The sequence below is a fragment of the Lemur catta genome, chromosome 4 (assembly GCF_020740605.2).
Source record: "Lemur catta isolate mLemCat1 chromosome 4, mLemCat1.pri, whole genome shotgun sequence".
NCBI lineage: Eukaryota > Metazoa > Chordata > Mammalia > Primates > Lemuridae > Lemur > Lemur catta.
Window position 1 is genome coordinate 88,098,708 of NC_059131.1, and position 17,710 is coordinate 88,116,417.

Below are 17,710 nucleotides of genomic sequence, written 5' to 3' on the forward strand. Positions count from 1 at the left end.
GGCTTACCTCAAGCAGAGAATTCTGGAGCTTCACATTTAGGGCCACTTTCTCTTCTTCCAGCTGCTTTATTTCCTTTTCTGATTTCTTCTTCACTTCCTCCAACTGTGCTTCCACTTCCTAAACGATGGTTAGAAGAATTAACCACACAAGGCATGAAAACAGGACACAACGTATTCATACCCTGCCTTGATTCTCCCAAAGGAGATCAAAGCAGCTCACGAGAGTCACAAAAGACTGTAAGTGAACATAAATTAGAAACACACCAGAAGGTCAAAGGAAAACAAGTGTTACATTTATACCATGAAGTCTGATACTAATATAAAAGGGTGGGGTAGGGTGGGGTGGATCCCTGGCATTAAGTTGTCTAATGTCAAATACGAACAGAGAATACTCATTACAGACAAAATTCTCTGTGTCGTAAGTCAAAAAGCCAACTACATTTTCGAATGCAGGGAAATATTAAAAGCAGAATGAAATTTCTCCTTCTCAACAGCATCCATACCCTAGTCATAATGATGGGCTCACAGGGCAGACTCTGCCGTGGTCCCTCACTATGGCCCGCGAGCCTCCAGACAAAGGAGATCTAGATGAAGGAACATTCTGGAGATCACATGAGCAGTGCAGCCACCTTTGAGCTGTGTCATGTTGAGCACATTTCCAGACCTCTCTGTGACTCACTGTGCTATGTGCCTGCTTAGCACCATTCCAGGTACAGAGCAAAGACTCCATATATGATAAGTACCACTCTTATTCTTGTAGCGCCCTACCCTTTCTGATCTAGCTTAGTTTCTGGAAAAATCATGCAAGTATCTAAAGGAATGGATGAAATAGTCTGATCCTCTTAGCTGAACTTCTATAGGTAGATATTGCATCACTTATTCATTCATTCATTCAACAAAATATTTCTTGAGATCTCCCATGTACTGGGCACTGTTCTCAGAGCTGGGGATACAAAGGAGACAAAATGCCTATGCACCAGGAGCTCACATTTGAGTGAGAAAGACAGGCAGCAATCAAAGTCAGTCAGTAAACAATATGGTAAACGCTATGTTGGATGGATAAATAATAAAGCGGGGCAGAGGGCCCTGTGGTGTCGGGGAGGGGTTGCAATTTTAGATAACTTGGCCAGAGAAGTGCCCCAGAGAAAGTGATTTTTGAGTAGAAACTTGTATTAAGAGAGGGAGCTTGCCAAAGAGAAGTCTGGGTGTGAGCCTTCCAGGACCTGCAAAGGCTCTGGCATGTTCCACAGACAGTGAGGAGGCCACTGCAGGGGGGACCAGATGAGGCCAGAGGGACATCACGTAAGGCCTCGTACATCCAGGTGAGGCTTACCAGTGCGATGAAGGCCACTCAACATTTGGGCAGAGAGGGGATGGTTCCAGTTGTACTTTGGGAAGCTCACTGCTGGTTTCTGTCTTGAGGACATACCGATGGGGGCAGGGTTAGAATGGTGGCAGCAGGCCGGGGAGGAAGCTGCGGCCATAACTGGGGCAGGGTGGTGGCAGCTGGGCCCCTGGCAGAGTGTGGGCGGGACGAGTGGGGAAACTCAGGATACATGTGCAATGTTGACAGACAGGACTTGCCGAAAGCAGAGGGGCCAGGATGACACCGGCTTCTGACCCACCAAGGGGAGGATGGTGCTTCAACACACCACTGGGTAAAGTAGTGAACCAGGCAGCCCAGAGGGGAAGACACACATGAGCAGGCAATTACAACACAGTGTAGCAAGAGCTACGCTCATGTAGGTACGTGGGTACCATGTATAAGACAACAGCATCACTAGGCTGGGCAGGGAAGATTTGTAGGAAGACTCATATTTAAACTGGGACCAAAGGATCAGTAAGAACTGGACAGAATTAGGTGAATTTGGGAGTGGGGAGGAAAGCGTTCTCCATTAAGAGAAAGAACATTGAATGAATGATGAACTAAAAGGCTGGAGGGCAGAGTTAGACAGGGGAGAGGTGTGGGCTGAGACAGGAGAGACAAACGAGTCCACCTTTGTAGAGTCCTTTTTTTTTGGGACAGGGTCTTGCTCACTCTGTTACCTGGGCTAGAGTGCAGTGGCATCATCATAGCTCACTACAGCCTCCAACTTTCAGACTCAAGCAATCCTCCTGCCTCAGCCTCCTGAATACCTGAGACTACAGGTACACACCACCACACCTGGCTAATTTTTTTTATTTTTTGTAGAGACGGGGTCTTGCTATTGCCCAGGCTGGTCTTGAGCCCTGGGCTCAGGCAATCCTTCTGCCTTGGCCTTCCAAAGTGCCAGGATTACAGGCATGAGCCACTACACCCAGCTGTGGTAGGATCTTAGAAAACCATGTGGAGGAATTGGAGCTACACTGTGAGGATGACAAGGAGCTGTCGGAGAGTTTGAAGCCAAGGCTGAGTTTTCAGAAGGTCGTGCTGAAATGGAGATTGGATTCCATGAAGTAGGGTGACTAGAGGCATCACATGGCCCATCAAGAAATGGTGGTTGACTGGATCAGTGTGGTATCGTAGAGGATAGAGGGAAGTGGACACATGCCAGGGCCATCGAAGAAGGAGAATAGATTTGATGGCTGATTGAATGCGAGGGGTGAGAGAGAAGTCATGTTTGACTCCTGGGTTTCCACTTTGAACATCTAAAAAGATATTCCTGCTGATCACCTCCATGACTTTATACTTTCTGTGAGGCCAAACCCAGGGCAGGCTAGTGGCCCTGAGCATTGTCCCTTAATGCTAAGAAAGGGGCACTTAGAAGAGAAAAAAAGAGTGATGTGATTTCATTGAAAGGGTCATGTGACCTGGGCATTTAGCATGTGGATAGTCTTTGTTCACTAAATCTATGATCCCCTTTGGCAGGGCTTGTTTTGGAAAGTTCATTTCCTGAAAACAGTATGTAAATTATCCTTTGGTTCCAAACAAGTCTCAACTTAAGCAACTGTCAGCAGCAAGCTCATCCCCTCAGCGAAAATTCTGATTTTTTTTACTTCATTAATTAGCTTCTCATCCACAGAAGCTTTTACTGAACAAAAGTTTTGTTTAACATGCTTAATAGAACAGACACTAACACTGCCAAGATGTGTTCACTGTAGTAGCACAGAGAAAATCTCCTGTGATAACGATTTTTAGCATAAAAAATGGCTATTTCTAAATTTACACAGCCTAGCTTCCTGGGGTATAGGTAATCAATCACAGCCCCAGCTGTTGCCTTGACAAATGAACCTAGTGTGAAAAAATTCCCCCACAGATGGAAATAACTGATTTCAGCAGTAATTTTTGGCATTAGTAAGCTTCATTTTAGGTGCAGAATAATGTGGTTTACAGTTAGAAAACAAATAGTTCTGGGTCACTGAAAGAACACACATTAAAAAGAAGCATTTCCATTCCAGCTCAGTCCAAAGTGACCTTGAGGATTTCAACAGGAAGCTTTAGCATTTTCCTGACTCCGGTGAAGAGGAAAACAACTACAAAGACAAGAACATTAGGGAAAAGGAGACTAAGGCTTTCAAATATATAAATTGCTTCATCCCAAACCTGGAAGAGAGTTCCACAGGCCACTGATTTATAGAATTCAGAGTACTTTCATAAACTCTGTTCTCACTGAGTTCTCATATACCCAGGGAAACAGGCTTTGTTGCATTCATTTTACATGAAGGAAATCCCATGGCTGATAAGAAATAAAAGCAGCACTAACAGTCATTTTCTCCTTCTTTGTCTAGATTGTCCACAAGTACAGGTAATTTAAGAAGAGACACACAAAGGTGCCACTGTGAGGGAACAACTGAGCAGCCACAGAAAATTATCATGCAGAGACTTCAGCTGGAGTTTTAACAGAAAACACGTTAACTTTTTTCAAGGAGAAAAGTTAGTTATTTGGAATGTACTTATAGTAAAGTTCATAGTGCAGCTTAAAGAGTCAATCAGTACAAAGCCTAAAATGTCACTGAGAATCAGTCATTAGCAATAATACCAACATTAATACGAATCAATAGTGGGGCATTAGGCCCCAGGAAGAGTCACACTTCAGTAGTAGGACTTAACTAGAACTAGAGCAAACTCTAGACTCTTCCTAACGAAGCTTAAAATTAAGTCTGGAAAATGATAAATTTTATATTTTGTATATTTTATTACGATAAAAGTAATAACTCTTTAAAAGATGAAGCTGATGCACAAGTAATTTAACCACTTGTCAAAACAAAATTGTGTACTCTTAAAAGGATGACAACAAAATCCAGACCTTTTTTTTTTTTGAGACAGAGTCTTACTGTGTCACCCTGGGTAGAGTGCAGTGGCATCATCATAGCTCACTGCAACCTCAAACTCCCGGGTTCAGGAGATCTTCCTGCTGCAGTCTCCCAAGTAGCTGGGACTATAGGTATGCATCATCACCCCCGGCTAATTTTTCTATTTTTAGTAGAGATGGGGTCTTGCTCTTGCTTAGGCTGGTCTTAAACTCTTGAGCTCAAGCTATCCTCCTGCCTTGGCATCCTAGAGTGCTAGGATTACAGGCATGAGCCACCGTATCTGGCCAAAATCGACTCTTAACTTTTAATGTTCTTAATGTCTAGCATTCAATCAAAAATTACTAAATATGCAAAGAAGCAGGAAAATGTGACTCATAACCACTCATATTTGAAAAATCAATCAATAGGAAAAGACCTCAAAATGACAGAGATGAGAATGTTAAAGGAGTAATTATAAATATAATCAAAAATTTAAAGGAAAGCATGAACATAAACAGAAGAGAAGAGAAACTATAAAGAACAGATTGAAATTTCTAGGCCGGCGCGGTGACTCATGCCTGTAATCCTAGCACTCTGAGAGGCCAAGGTAGGAGGATTGCTTAAGGTCAGGAGTTCAAGACCAGCCTGAGCAAGAGTGAGACCCCTGTCTCTACTAAAAATAGAAAGAAATTATCTGGACAACTAAAAATATATAGAAAAAATTAGCTGGGCATGGTGGTGCATGCCTATAGTCTCAGCTACTTGGGAGGCTGAGGCAGAAGGATTGCTTGAGTCCAGGAGTTTGAGGTTGCTGTGAGCTAGGCTGACACCACGGCACTCTAGCCTGAGCAACAGAGCGAGACTCTGTCTCCAAAAAAAAAAAAAAAATTTCTAGAACTAAAAAATCTGATATCTGAAATGAAAATATACTGAATGGGCTCTAAAAAAAGATTATATGGTGTAGGCAAAAAAGATGAGTGAACCCTTGAAGATAGAGCAGTAGAAATTATCCAAACTGAAGTGTAGTGAGGCAAGGAGTCAAAAATGAAGAGAGCCTTGATGACTCATGCAACAATATCAGAGCAGGGGCAAAGCAGGAGATAAGGTAGAAATAATGGCCTTAAAATTTCCAAATTGCATGAAAACTATAAACCCACAAGTTCAATTATCATTGAGCAGAAAACACAAACAAAATCACATCATGGCATATCATAATCAAACTTAAAAACCAGTGATAAAGAGAGAGTCTTAAAAGCAGAGGTAAAAAAGACATTATACGCATGGGAATGAAGGTAAGTGTAGCTGCTGACCTTTCATTAGAAGAAAATGCAAACCAAAAGATATTGAATGACATCTTTAAAGTGAGGAAAGGAAAAAAAAACCCTGTCAACCTAAAATTCTTTATCTAGTAAAAATATCTGTCAAAAGTAAGACAAAATAGAGAGAGAGACTTTGTTGTGAGTAGCAGTAGACAGATACTACAAGAAATGTTATAGAAAGTTCTTTAGGCCAAAGGAAAATGACACTATATGGGTGTTTGAATCAACCAAAGGGACAAAGAGTGTAGAAATGGCAAATATGTGGAAAAATATGAAATAACTTTTTTTTTATTAAAACACTTTCTCTAAAAATATAGCTGCTGTTTAAGCAAATATAAAAGCCATGTGCTGTGGGATTTACAGCATGTATAAAGTAAAATGTATGACAACAATTATACAAGGAACAGGAGGGGGGAAATGGGAATGTATTGTTGTAAGATTTGTATATGTGCAGTAACATGATATTATCTGAAGAAAGACTGTGATAAATCTTTTAAGAAATTTATAAATCCTAGAATAACCACTAGCACTCCACTTTTCCAAAAAACAAACATAGCTAATAAGTCAAAGGTGGAGATAAAAAATGGAATACCCCCAAAATACTCAATGAATCCAATAAAAATAAACAGAAAAAGCGGAGGGAAAAAGGAAACATGTGACAAGTAGGAAAAACAGCAAGATGGTAGACGTAATGATAATTCCATTAAGTGTAAATGGTGTGAATGCCTCCTAACAGGCAGAAATTGCCAATCTGAATGAAAAAGTAAGACTCAAGTAGGTCACAATAGCATTTTAAGTAGAAACACAGTAAGGTTAAAGAAAAAGGATGATTAAAATAGACCAAGTAACACAAACCATAAAAATGCTGGAATATCTATATTTTTATCATACAAAGCTGACATTCGGACAAGGAATATTTCCTAAATAACAAAAGGGTCAATTCATCAAGAAGACCTAAGAATCCTAAATGTATATGCACTAATAAAAAGGTTTCAATTTACTTGAAGTAAAAACGGAGAACTAAAAGGAGAAATAGACCCATTCACAATTTAAATTTGAGATTTTAATCTTCATGGCTCAGTAATTGAAAGAACAAGTAGGGGGAAAAAAAACCCAGTAAGGACATAAAAGACTTGAACAACACTATCAACCAACTTGACCTAACTATCTTTATAGAACACTCCACCCAACAGCAGCAGATTCACATTCTTTTCAAGTACACACAGATGGACCATTCATCAAGATAGACCACATTTAGCCCACAAAACAAGCTGAACAAATTTAAAAGGAATGAAATGATAGAATCTATTCTCTGACCACAGGGAGATCAAATTAGAAATCAGTAACAAACTGATCATCTGGAAAGGTCCCAAATATTTGGAAATTAAACAACATACTTCTAAACATCCAAGAGTATTTTTGGAATTGATAGAAATAAAAAGTTGGGAAAAAGCAGAGGAAATTATCTCATTGATATTTATTACTTAAAATGAGAGAACAGAGGCTTAGAATGGTTTGTGGTGACTTATTAAAGGTTTGACAGTGAGTCTGTTTTCCCCAGGCATGGTGCTTATTATATTAATACATTGAGTTGACTCTGTGCCCATCTTGTTCCCCCACCATACTGTGAGTTCCTTGAGGACATGGCTGATTCCTGTGTCTCTGCATTGCTCAAGACATGGAGTATGTATTCAGCAAATGAAAAATAAACAGTTTATGTATAGTAGCAGAGCAGGGACCCAGATGTTAGCATCCAAGGCCCAGGGAGATGTATATTCTGCTACACACATAGACTGGTAGAGGGAAAAAGTTACTGGCTTTGGAGTCTGATAGGCCTGATTCATATCCAACTCTGTCATCTCTTCGCTGTGTGATACTCAGTTACCTACTTTCTCAGTTACTCGTCTGTCAAATGGAAAAACAGACAAGGAAAGGATCTAATCATTGAATGGAGAGTTGTCATTCCTTTGGATTGCCCAGGATCTAACCTCCTGCCCCTCTGGATGTCTGTGAATTCTCCATCTGATGCATCAGAGCCCTTCTCTTATGATAAAACCTGCCAACGCCAGACTCCCTGCAGCCAGGGCTGGGGCACGTGACTGAAGCTCCCCCGGCAGACACACATATCCTATATGTCGAGTCAGAGCCAGTGATGTGTACAAGCAGGGGTCACTCAGGATTTGGCAACTGCACTTTGCAGGGGTAGCAGAGCTAGTGGTTCTAGAGCAGTACTGACCAGCTGAACTCTCTGTGACGATGGAATGTTCTAAACTAGTACGATATAGCTAAGGTGTGCTGGCCAGTAGGGCAGCCACCAGCCACACATGGCTACTGAGCACTTTATATGTGGCTGGTGCCACTGAGGAACTGAATTTTAGATTTCATTTAATTGTAATTAATTTAAATTTAAATAACCCCACGTGTCCAGTGGGTCCCATATTAGATAGTCCAGTTCTTGTGGCAATGTCCAGGGGCCAGCATTGGTGGTGTCAGCTGTATAAACTGCAGGTCTGGGCTCAGAAGTGACAGCACAAGAATCCTAGGCAGTTTTCTTTTGTTTTGTTTTGTGAGACAGGATCTCTCTCTGTTACCCAGGGTAGAGTGCAATGGTATCATCAGCTCACTGCAACCTCAAACTCCTGGGCTCAAGCAATTCTCCTACCTCAGCCTCCCAACTAGCTGGGACTACAGGTACATGCCACCATGCTTGAATGATTTTTCTAGTTTTTTAGAGTCGAGGTCTTGCTATGTTGCTCAGGCTGGTCTTAAACTCTTGGCCTCAAGCGATCCTCCCGCCTCAGCCACCCAAAGTGCTAGGATTACAGGTGTGAACCACCACGTCTGGCCTCCTGATCGGGTTTGCAGTGGATCTGGGACATTATTTCTGTCTGAGTAGCTACCAAGACCAGTTCCAGAGTCTTCCATTACCCTTTACTAAATTTCTTTTCCACCTAAACTCCAAGATTGGGTTTTGTGATTCTTGTCACCAAGAATCCTAAGTGATATAAATGAAACATGGAGTGCAGAAGAGTCTAGCACAGCTCAGGACGTGCTCAATAAATCTTCATTTCCATCCCCGCCCTAGGAATTGGCGTATGCAAGTGCTAATTATAGAATGTGTACTCTGTGCTGTCTGTCAAGAGTGAGTGATAATATCATCTAATCCGTGGCCAGGGAAGGCACAGAGGCCTCCGGGACAATCCCGGCCCACCTCCTAGTGTGTTCCTTAGGTTAGGGTAGCATTCAGGATTCACAACATACACACAACCAAAGGCTCAAAGATATGGTGCACTCCTAACTCTACAGGGGAAAATAGTGTCTATTTTCAGTCTGTAAACCCTAGATTTGAGACCTCTTTCCCTAATCTGCTTGACCTAATTATAAAATATATCTTCTTGGTTTTTAGAAATGAGCAAAAAGTAAAAAAAAAAAACCAAAAAAAACAGGAAGTAACACAACTGATTTCTATGTGATTCATTTCCCAAATGGACTCATTCATGTCTCCTATTAAAGCTGAAGTGGGATTTACACCCTCAGAGGCAGAGTTGGCTGACAGGTTACCAGGGCAACCTGTAGCTCCAGGAGAGTGAGCTGCTGTTCCTCCTGCTGACTGTGGTTCAGGGTGGAAAGAGTGTTCATCTGTTTGTCTGAGGATTAGATTTGTGCAACCAGTTGCAGCTTATGCGGAGAAAAAAAATGCTTTCAATACAGCTGTCTACCCAGCTAGGGGTGGGGAAACCATGGGCTCTGGAGCCAGGCTGCTGGGTTTGAACTGCAGCTCCTTCACTCATTGCGTGTGTGACTTCATACACAACATCTTTGAGCCTCAATTCCCTCAACTCTGAAATGGGGATAGGAACACCCATTTTGTAATACTGCTGGAAAGATTCAATGTGTTCATAAGTATAAAGAGCTTTATAAAGTATACCGGGCACTAAATAATATTGCTATCATACGTGATATCACCCAGTGCACATGGTAATTAATAATAGCTACCAATTATTGAACTTTCACTACATGCTGTGCACGGAGCTAAGGGTTTACATATACTGTAATACCATACTTAATCCATGTAACAAGCCCTCAAAGTATTTAGCCCTATTTTAGAAATCAGGCTTCAGAGAGGTTATGTGACCTGCCCATGGTCACACAGCTTGTAGAAGAGTCAGGACTTAGACCCAGGAACTAGTCTGGGTCTTTCATGAGTTCTTTTATTTATCCATATTTCTTGAATACTCACTACTCTTAACCACCATATAACAAACACCGGGACATGGAATTATCTTTCAGTGAACACTCAAAGCTGGTACTGCAGGTTCTTAGATTATAAAGAGGCTTTCTTGTAATAATGAAAGTATTCCACCTAAATAGTTTTGACTTACACTTCATTCTTTTCCTAAAATCTTTACATATCTTATTTACTTTTCCCAGCAAATGTGAGAGATGAGGCTTTGCATGCCTTTTCAGCAGAAAGCTGCCCCCTTTGCTTTGGAATGGAACACAGAGGCAGAATGTTCCCTTACTCTGGAATGCCACTGATTGATGACCTGCACCTACCTGCTGCCCATCTATCCCAGGCACTAGGATATGCTTCATTCCTTCACATTGATTCCCTCATTAAATCCTCACAGCTACTTTATGAGGTGCTATTAATATCATCTGTTTTACAAATGGGGAAACTGAGGCACATGCAGAATTTCCCCCTGCAGGGGCCCAGGTTAAATAACTTGCAGTGTGGTAGCAGAGTGGGGATTTGGCTCCAGATAATCTTCCATGCCTGAGATTTTGGTTCTTGGTGTTTCTTTGTGTTTTTGCTGAGTGAGTAGAGTTGAATTTCCCTAAGTTACCCGCTCATGCCACAACTCCAACCCATGTCAATGACTCCGGGCCCTACTGTCTCACGTTCTTAGGGGTGCCCCCTGTCTCCTCCAAAAGACCCTGAACTCCCTTTGGGCAGGGACTGCATCTTTCATCTGTGTGTATTCAGACAACCAGCTTAGATTTGCATATAGCAAGAGCTCAGTAAATGTTTGGGGAAGAAAATAAGACATAAAAGAGGAAAGGAAGGAGGTAGGAGAAAGAAAAAGAGCCAGACCAATCTCTATAAAGGAGCTCTCACCTTCTGCAACTTCTTTCTTTCAGCCTCCACGGACGAGCGCACTGATTTGACTTCCACAGTGTGCTTCTTTACGAAGTCCTCCAGTCGCTTCACTAGCTGGTCTCTGAGATGTTTCTTTTCCTCTTCTGTCTGATGTTTGATTTTACGAAGGTCTTCTTCATATTGTTGCTTCATATTGATATATTCTGTCTCAAAAGTTGCCTCTTTCTTGGTCTATAACAAGAGAAAGGACCTTGTAAAACTGCCTGGGAGGGGTGAGGAGCAGGGAACCCCATCTCCCTTTCATACAACTTTTACAACATTTGTGTACTGATTTGATAGCATGTATCAAAAGGCACAATGAATTCTACAAGACTATATGTCTGATATTTGTAAGAGTTCTCACTTTATCCACAATAGGAAAATGGCTCTTTGGAATGGTGTGTCTATTGTCATAAGGTCAGATATTCCAGCCCATGCTACAGTAGTTTCTAAAGAATGCTCTGTGTGTTTTGACTGGGAACACATGATGGCATCCTGAGCCAGTTTCCAGTTTCCTAGGAGCCGATGATAAGGAGTTGGGAGGATTGTGCTACATTCTCAGTTTCCCAGTTTCCAATGGCATGAGGTAGGCAGGAAGTTGGCTGGATCTCTATTCCTGAAACCATGGGACCTGCTGATTCCAAGTGGATCTATCATGGATCTATGGATCTATCATGTTTAGAGAATGACCTCTACCTCGAGTTCATGCCAGTAAAGCTTCCTGGGCCTTCTGCACCCCAGGGCTGGGTCAGACACTACCTGTGTATCTGTGGCTCCTTTCGTGCAAGGACACTCCCTGGGAAAGCTTTGATTCTGCTCAGGATGAAGACTATGGGCTTCCACGTCATTCGCTTTCCCCAGGACTTCATTTTCTGAAACCAACTCAGTCTTCATGTCATCTGCAAGCATAAGTATCAACATCATTTGGCATGCCCTTAGCCTTGGCCTGGTGTCCAGGTCTTCTACTGTCAGGTCCCCATTCTGCTAGTTGACCTCTTTGTCCAGCACTCCCCTATATAATTCCTGCCTCATGGTCTATCACTGGCCTTCAAGCATGGTCAAAGGAGTGATTCTCTTCTTTTTCTCTTTTTTTTTTGAGGCAGGGTCTCACTCTGTCGCCTGGGCTAGAGTGCAGTGGCATCATCATAGCTCACTGCAGCCTCAAATTCCTGGTTTCAAGTGATCCCCCTGCTTCAGCCTCCCCAGAGGCTGGGATTATAGGCATGCACCACCACATCTGGCTGATTTTTCCTTTTTCATTTTTTTAGAGATGGGGGTCTTGCTATGTTGCTCAGGTTGGTCTTGAACATCTGGCCTCAAGTGATCCTCCTGCTTCTTTGCTCAAGCAGCAGTCTGAGCTTAAATAGCTGCCCTGGTCTCTCTTCCTCAACTAGTAATCTACAAATTTTTTTGATTGTGCTTTCCATACGCCAAAAAAATTGAGCATGTCCCCCAATATATGTACAAAAAAATGGGCATGTCCCCTGGTAAGAGTTTAAAGGATGAAACAAAAAATAAATATAACCAGAATTACTAAGTTCCCCCCATATTCTCTAAAGTATTCATGCTCTACTTTTGAGACCACTGCTCCAAACCACAACACCCTTCTCGTTCCAACTCGAACTTCTCCTCCTCTGCACTTTTCTGGCCCATGGTGATTTCTTCTTTTCCAGACACATTATTCCCCTGCTGCCTGGGCCACACCTGTGATGCCACAAGGTACTGTGGGCTGTAATGTCACAGTCCCTAAGCTCCCTGAAGCCAGAGTCCATGGCTTGTGCCTTTGTTATCTCTCCCAGTGTCAGCCTGGTCGCACTGTAGGTATTCAAGAACTTGCTATTGATAGAGCCTCAGGGAAGGCATTTGAAGTTATGTATTCTTACACACAAGCATCAGCTCTGCCACCAACCAGTTGGCTGACCTCGAGCCAGCCACTTACCCTTTCTCAGCCACATGTCTTGATCTGTAACATGGGAGACAGACAACAACTATCACACAAAATTACTGGAAAGACCCAATAATGTAATTATGCAAAATGATGTTAAAAGCATAAAGCATTGTCTAAGCAACAGGTGGGAAGGGAGGCAGTGCTGAGAATTTCAGCACTATGGTGGGCCTAGTGGGGAACTAGGTGGGAAAAGGGGTCCTTCCACATCTTGCCTTTTGTATGTCTGCCCGGGGCCACTGCCTCACCTGTGCCCTGTGAGGACGGGACTCACCCCTGGTGGGTCAGATCAAGCAGCCCTGCCCCTCTCCTCTTTCCCCTAGGCAATCTCAAGGCTGCCAGTGGAGCCAGGCCAAGCTGGCAGCTAACCTTTGGGCTTCAAGGAAGTCATTCAGGGGCATCTCACCAGTTTTCTGTGTCTCATGACACTCCTGCAGCATCAGTCTGTCTTTGGCAACAGCCAGCTTCTCCCCAAGTTTTTTTGCAGTGCTTTTCAACTCTGAATTCTCCTGTCGGGCCTCCCTGAGCTGCACATCCAGGTCCTAAACAGACAGGAAGGGTCCCATTTCTCTGGTTACAGCTCTGTATAGAGACATCCTGTGTACACAGAACAGCCATCAGATCTGAAAGGTGGGGAAGTGCCAACAGAAGCCCTGAGTCTGTGGAATTCTGTGGCTCAGGGCACATCAAATCCCTCCTTACCCTCTGACTGTGTGCCCTGGACAGGTTATTCAACCTTTCTGTAGTGAGGATTAAAGGAGATGAAGTGTCTGGTACAGAAAACAATGTTCAGGGAGTATTAGGAACATTAGCTGCTGCTACTTTTGGAGATGGGGCTCTGTGCTTTTGTGGGGCTCACACAACTGACTCATCAATGGTCCTGCTCTCTATGAACACAAAGTCCTAAGGATTTGAGGACAGGCAGGTCATTACGGAAATAGCAAGGGCTTGCGAATTAGCCTGACCTGAGTTCAAAAACTTATCAGTCGTGTGCCCAGCTAGGTCAGTCCTTAAGCCTCTCAATTTCAGTCTTGGCTTCTCATCTGTAAACTGTGTCTCTAACCTCTGAGGTCAGGGACCAAGTCCAGCTCACCAGGTGTCCCCTGCCCATAGCCCCTCGCCTGGCATATAGTAAGTGTTCAGCAAATATTTGCTGAATGGCTGTAGTTGAACTCAATGGAGATAATAAGGCTCACTTTGGTAGAAGCCAAGCACTTAGGCCAGTGCCTGCCACATAGCAGGTGTTCAGAGTTAGCAGCCATGCCTCTATCCCGTTGGGGAGGCATGAGGAGATGCTGCTTTACCTGAATCCTTTCCTTTAGCTTCTGGGCGTACTTCTTCAGGTCACTTATCTTGCGGCCTCTGTGCTCCAGGTCCCCTTCCAGCTTCCTGACCTGGGCCTGCAGAGCCGACTCCTGGACCTGGAAGTTCTTGCGGAGGTCAGACTCCTTCTCCTGCCACTGCCACAGGGCCTCGCTCACCGACTGCTGCATGGCCTGCCGGATGGCCTCGTTCTCCCGCTCGTAGGTGGCCTGCAGCTCCTCGGCCTTGCGGGCGTAGTCCCTGCTCAGCTGCTGGTTCTCCGCTCGCAGCCGCTGCACCTCCAGCAGGACCTCCTGCATCTCGGGGCCCTGGCCGGGCTCCGCCTGGGCGTCGGGGCTCTCCTGGGGAAGCCGGCCCCGCTGGGGGGCCTCGTGGCTCGTCAGGTGCTGGAGCCTCCTCTCGTAGTCGGCCTTGAGCTCCAGCATCTCCCTGGAGAGCGTCAGGACGCGCTCGGCGTGCTCTGCCTCCACCCGCAGCTCCCGCTCCTTGGTCTCCAGCCTGCACGAGGCCGACTCGGCCAGCGCCTCCTGCGTCAGCCTCTTCTGCAGCTCCAGGGCGCTCTCCAGGGCCTGGACGCGCTGGAGAAGGGCCTCCTCCTCCGCGCCGCCCCGCTCCTGCAGGAGCCTGGCCTGGGTCTCCGCCACCGCGTTCTGGAGCTCCTCCTGGTGCGCGTCCCGCAGCGCCTCCATGCTGGCCTCCGCCTCGTCCTGGCGCGTGTTCAGCGCGTAAATCACCTGCAGGAGAGCCAAGGGAGCCCGGTTAGGGCCGGGGCTGTGGCGTGTGGGAGGGTCGGACCAGAGATGCTTCTTCCCCGTCGTGCTGAGTTAGGACGATCCGTCCGCACAAGCGGCACCCGAGAAGAGGACTTGTGTGAAAGTGGCACCGGGCAGTGTTGGGAGCAAAACAAAGGGGTGACATTGACAAGGGCCCCAGAGAGGGCAGGTTCCTGGAATCCCGTAAGGGACCCTGGAGTCCCGTGGGAGTCCACTGAAGAGTTTTAAAGTAGAGAAATGATGTGATCTCATTTGTTCAAAAGGAACGCTTTGGAATGCCAAAACCCCAACAAAATCGAACCAGCAATATATAAAAAGGTTGGTATAACGTGAAAATCAGCTAATGTAATGCATCATGTCAATAAAGGACAACAACCACAGGATCTCTCAATAGACACAGGAAAAACCTTTGACAAAATTCACCGTCCTTTCATGATAAACACTCAACAAGCGAGAAACAGATGGGAATCTCCCAACTTCATAAAACACGTCTATGAACAATCCACAGTTGACATCATACTCAATGGTGAAAGATGGAGTACTTTCCTCATAAGATCAGGAAGAAGACAAGGATGATTGTTCTCCCTCTTTTAAAACAAAAGGAAAAAAAAAAGAATGCTTTGTCTACTGTGTAAAAAATAGAATGAAGGAAGACAAGAACACTATGGAAAGGCCAGGAATCAAGAATGACCCCCAAGATGCTGGCCTGAGCAACAGGCAGGTGTTTCCTGAAATGGGAAAAACTGTAGGTAGAACAGGTATGGAGAAGAAAATCAAGAATTCTAGTCTGGACACATGAAATGTGATACTCCTCTAGACACCCTAGTGGAGTTGGCACCAAAGCACATAGATACATGTCTGGAGCTCAGAGCAGGAAGCCTGAACTAAAGGTGAAGGGGGCATGGAATTAGGGCAGTTTTGCTGCTGTTTGATTGATGAGAGATTCCAGAGTATATCTGTATGAGGATGGGAAGGACCTCATGGAGAATTCAGAAGTTGAAGCCCCAGGAATGCAATAGATAATAAAGAGCCAAAATCTCTTAGAAGGGCAGTCCGCAGGGAGTGGTTTTGAGAACTGGAAGGGCCCATCCTCCACGGGAGCACGAGGGAAGGAAGAGATGGGAACAGGTGTGTGGCACTTGGGGCAGGAGAATGAGGGAGCCTCACCTTGTGGATGTGAGAAGGTGGCTTCTACATTCTCAGTGGAATGAGGTAAGGTCATTAACTAACAGTGTGCTGAGCTGGAGGACAGGAAGGAAGCATGGGAGGTTTGAGGAGTGAGAAGTTGTGAACTAGTTTTTAGGAAGAGGAATGGAGTCGTCTCTATCACAGGGCAGCACTGAAGGCTGTGTGTACTTACAGTTCTTGCTTTGTTGTGAGATCTTTCCCAGGTGTTCAACTGAATGAGTTCAAGGAAGGACAGGAAGGAAGGCTGGGTTATCTAGGCTTGGGGTTTTACTTGGTGAGTGTGACAGAGGGAGAGAAGGACATGGCAGTTGGGGTCTTTTCAAGAGCCAAAAAACTGGAAAGATGAGGCAGAGGCAGTTTTTTGGTGATGACAAGGTCAAGTGTGTGGCAAAGGGAGTGTGTGGCTGAGGCAGAGGAAAAGATCATTGGAGGTGAGGGGGGTCAAGAGACAGAGAAACCCAGGGGTAGAGTGGGCCGACGTGAGATGCTGTTCTCACCAAGAAGGACGGAAGACAGCTGGGCTGGTGAAGATGCTTGGGAGTCAAATGCCAAGTGCTGTGCTGGCTCCCTTGGGCATTTAAGATCAGAAAAGTTCTCCTGAGGCATCCCTGCACCACAGTTTCACACTGATTTACCTTTATCCATTGTAGGGTGAGGAAGGGTAACAAGAATATATTATATTATGTATTTAATTTCATATTATATTCTTCACCCTCTTTTATACACATGAGGGAGGAGCTCGGTTTTCTTTGTTGATCACCATCTATCCCCAGTCCCTGGCTCAAGGTGCAAACTCTAAAATTACTAAGTGAATGAGTCAATGAAGGAGTCAGACCTCTGTCTTGAGAATATAATTGTCAAGGTGTGAGACAAGCTTAACATCTTGTGAAGCCTTGGAAGAATACGCCCCACCTTGAGAATCATGAATCCAACACTCTCTCTGTTAAGGGCAAGGGAAAGAAGCCCCTTTGCCCTCCCAGGAAGACTTCACAATGGAATGAAGCTGTCGTCTCTACAACTCCTCCCTCTCATCACCTTGTGCACAGGACTTGGCCACTTGCATGGTTTCTATGGCTTCCTGATGACTTCTATCCAAGAGTGTACCTGGAGTAAGTGAATGTTGAAACTGGTATCCCATGGCCTGTAATTTGTGTTAATAATAAAGATAATTTTTACAGAATGTATTACGTACCTAGCACTGGGTGAGGTGCTATATACACATTCATAATCTCAGAATCTTCCTGGGAACACTTGGTATTTTTCTCCACATTCTAACAATGAGCAATTGAGGTTCAGAGAAGTTCAGTAACTTTTGCAAAGTCATGGAGAAGGTCTGACTAACTCTGAAGTACATGCTCATGGCATGGTACCACACCGCATGCATCTCACTGTCTCATTCAGTCATTCCTTCATTCAGGGATTCAGTGTGCATCGTGGATGTGCCAGGTTCTGGGCTGAGCACTGGGGATACAGGCTGGTCAGTAAGACAACTGAGTTTACAACCTCACAATATCATAATTCAGTGGGAGAGTCAGACAAGAAAATGGAAAGTTTCAATGCACTGTGATAATGCTGTGAAAGGATTCAGCACCAGTTACTATGGAAACACAGAGGAAGGGGTCTGATAGGAAAGAAGACGTCCCAGAAAAGTGGGCCTTGCCCCATCATCCTTGGGGTGACCAATCCCCTTTTCCATGTCAACCTTTGCACAGGCAAGGACAGTATCACCTCTTTGTTGCTCCACAGCACTTGGTATGAGGTTGAGTACACAGTACGTTCATAGTAAGTATCTGTTATGGAGCTACTGCTG

The 17,710-nt window shown here is 44.5% G+C and overlaps 1 protein-coding gene across 1 annotated transcript in view; it reads right to left on the minus strand.

Moving 5' to 3' along the window:
* FAM184B (family with sequence similarity 184 member B) overlaps positions 1-17,284 on the minus strand; it is a 57,856-nt gene extending 40,572 nt beyond the window's left edge. The window contains exons 1-6 of the mRNA XM_045550641.1: positions 17,243-17,284; positions 13,921-14,673; positions 13,023-13,158; positions 11,431-11,570; positions 10,651-10,863; positions 8-118 (exon numbers count right to left, since the gene is read on the minus strand). Coding sequence (XP_045406597.1) covers positions 8-118; positions 10,651-10,863; positions 11,431-11,570; positions 13,023-13,158; positions 13,921-14,673; positions 17,243-17,284 — 1,395 coding nt within the window. The remainder of the gene's footprint in view (positions 1-7; positions 119-10,650; positions 10,864-11,430; positions 11,571-13,022; positions 13,159-13,920; positions 14,674-17,242) is intronic.
* Positions 17,285-17,710: the final 426 nt, after the last annotated feature.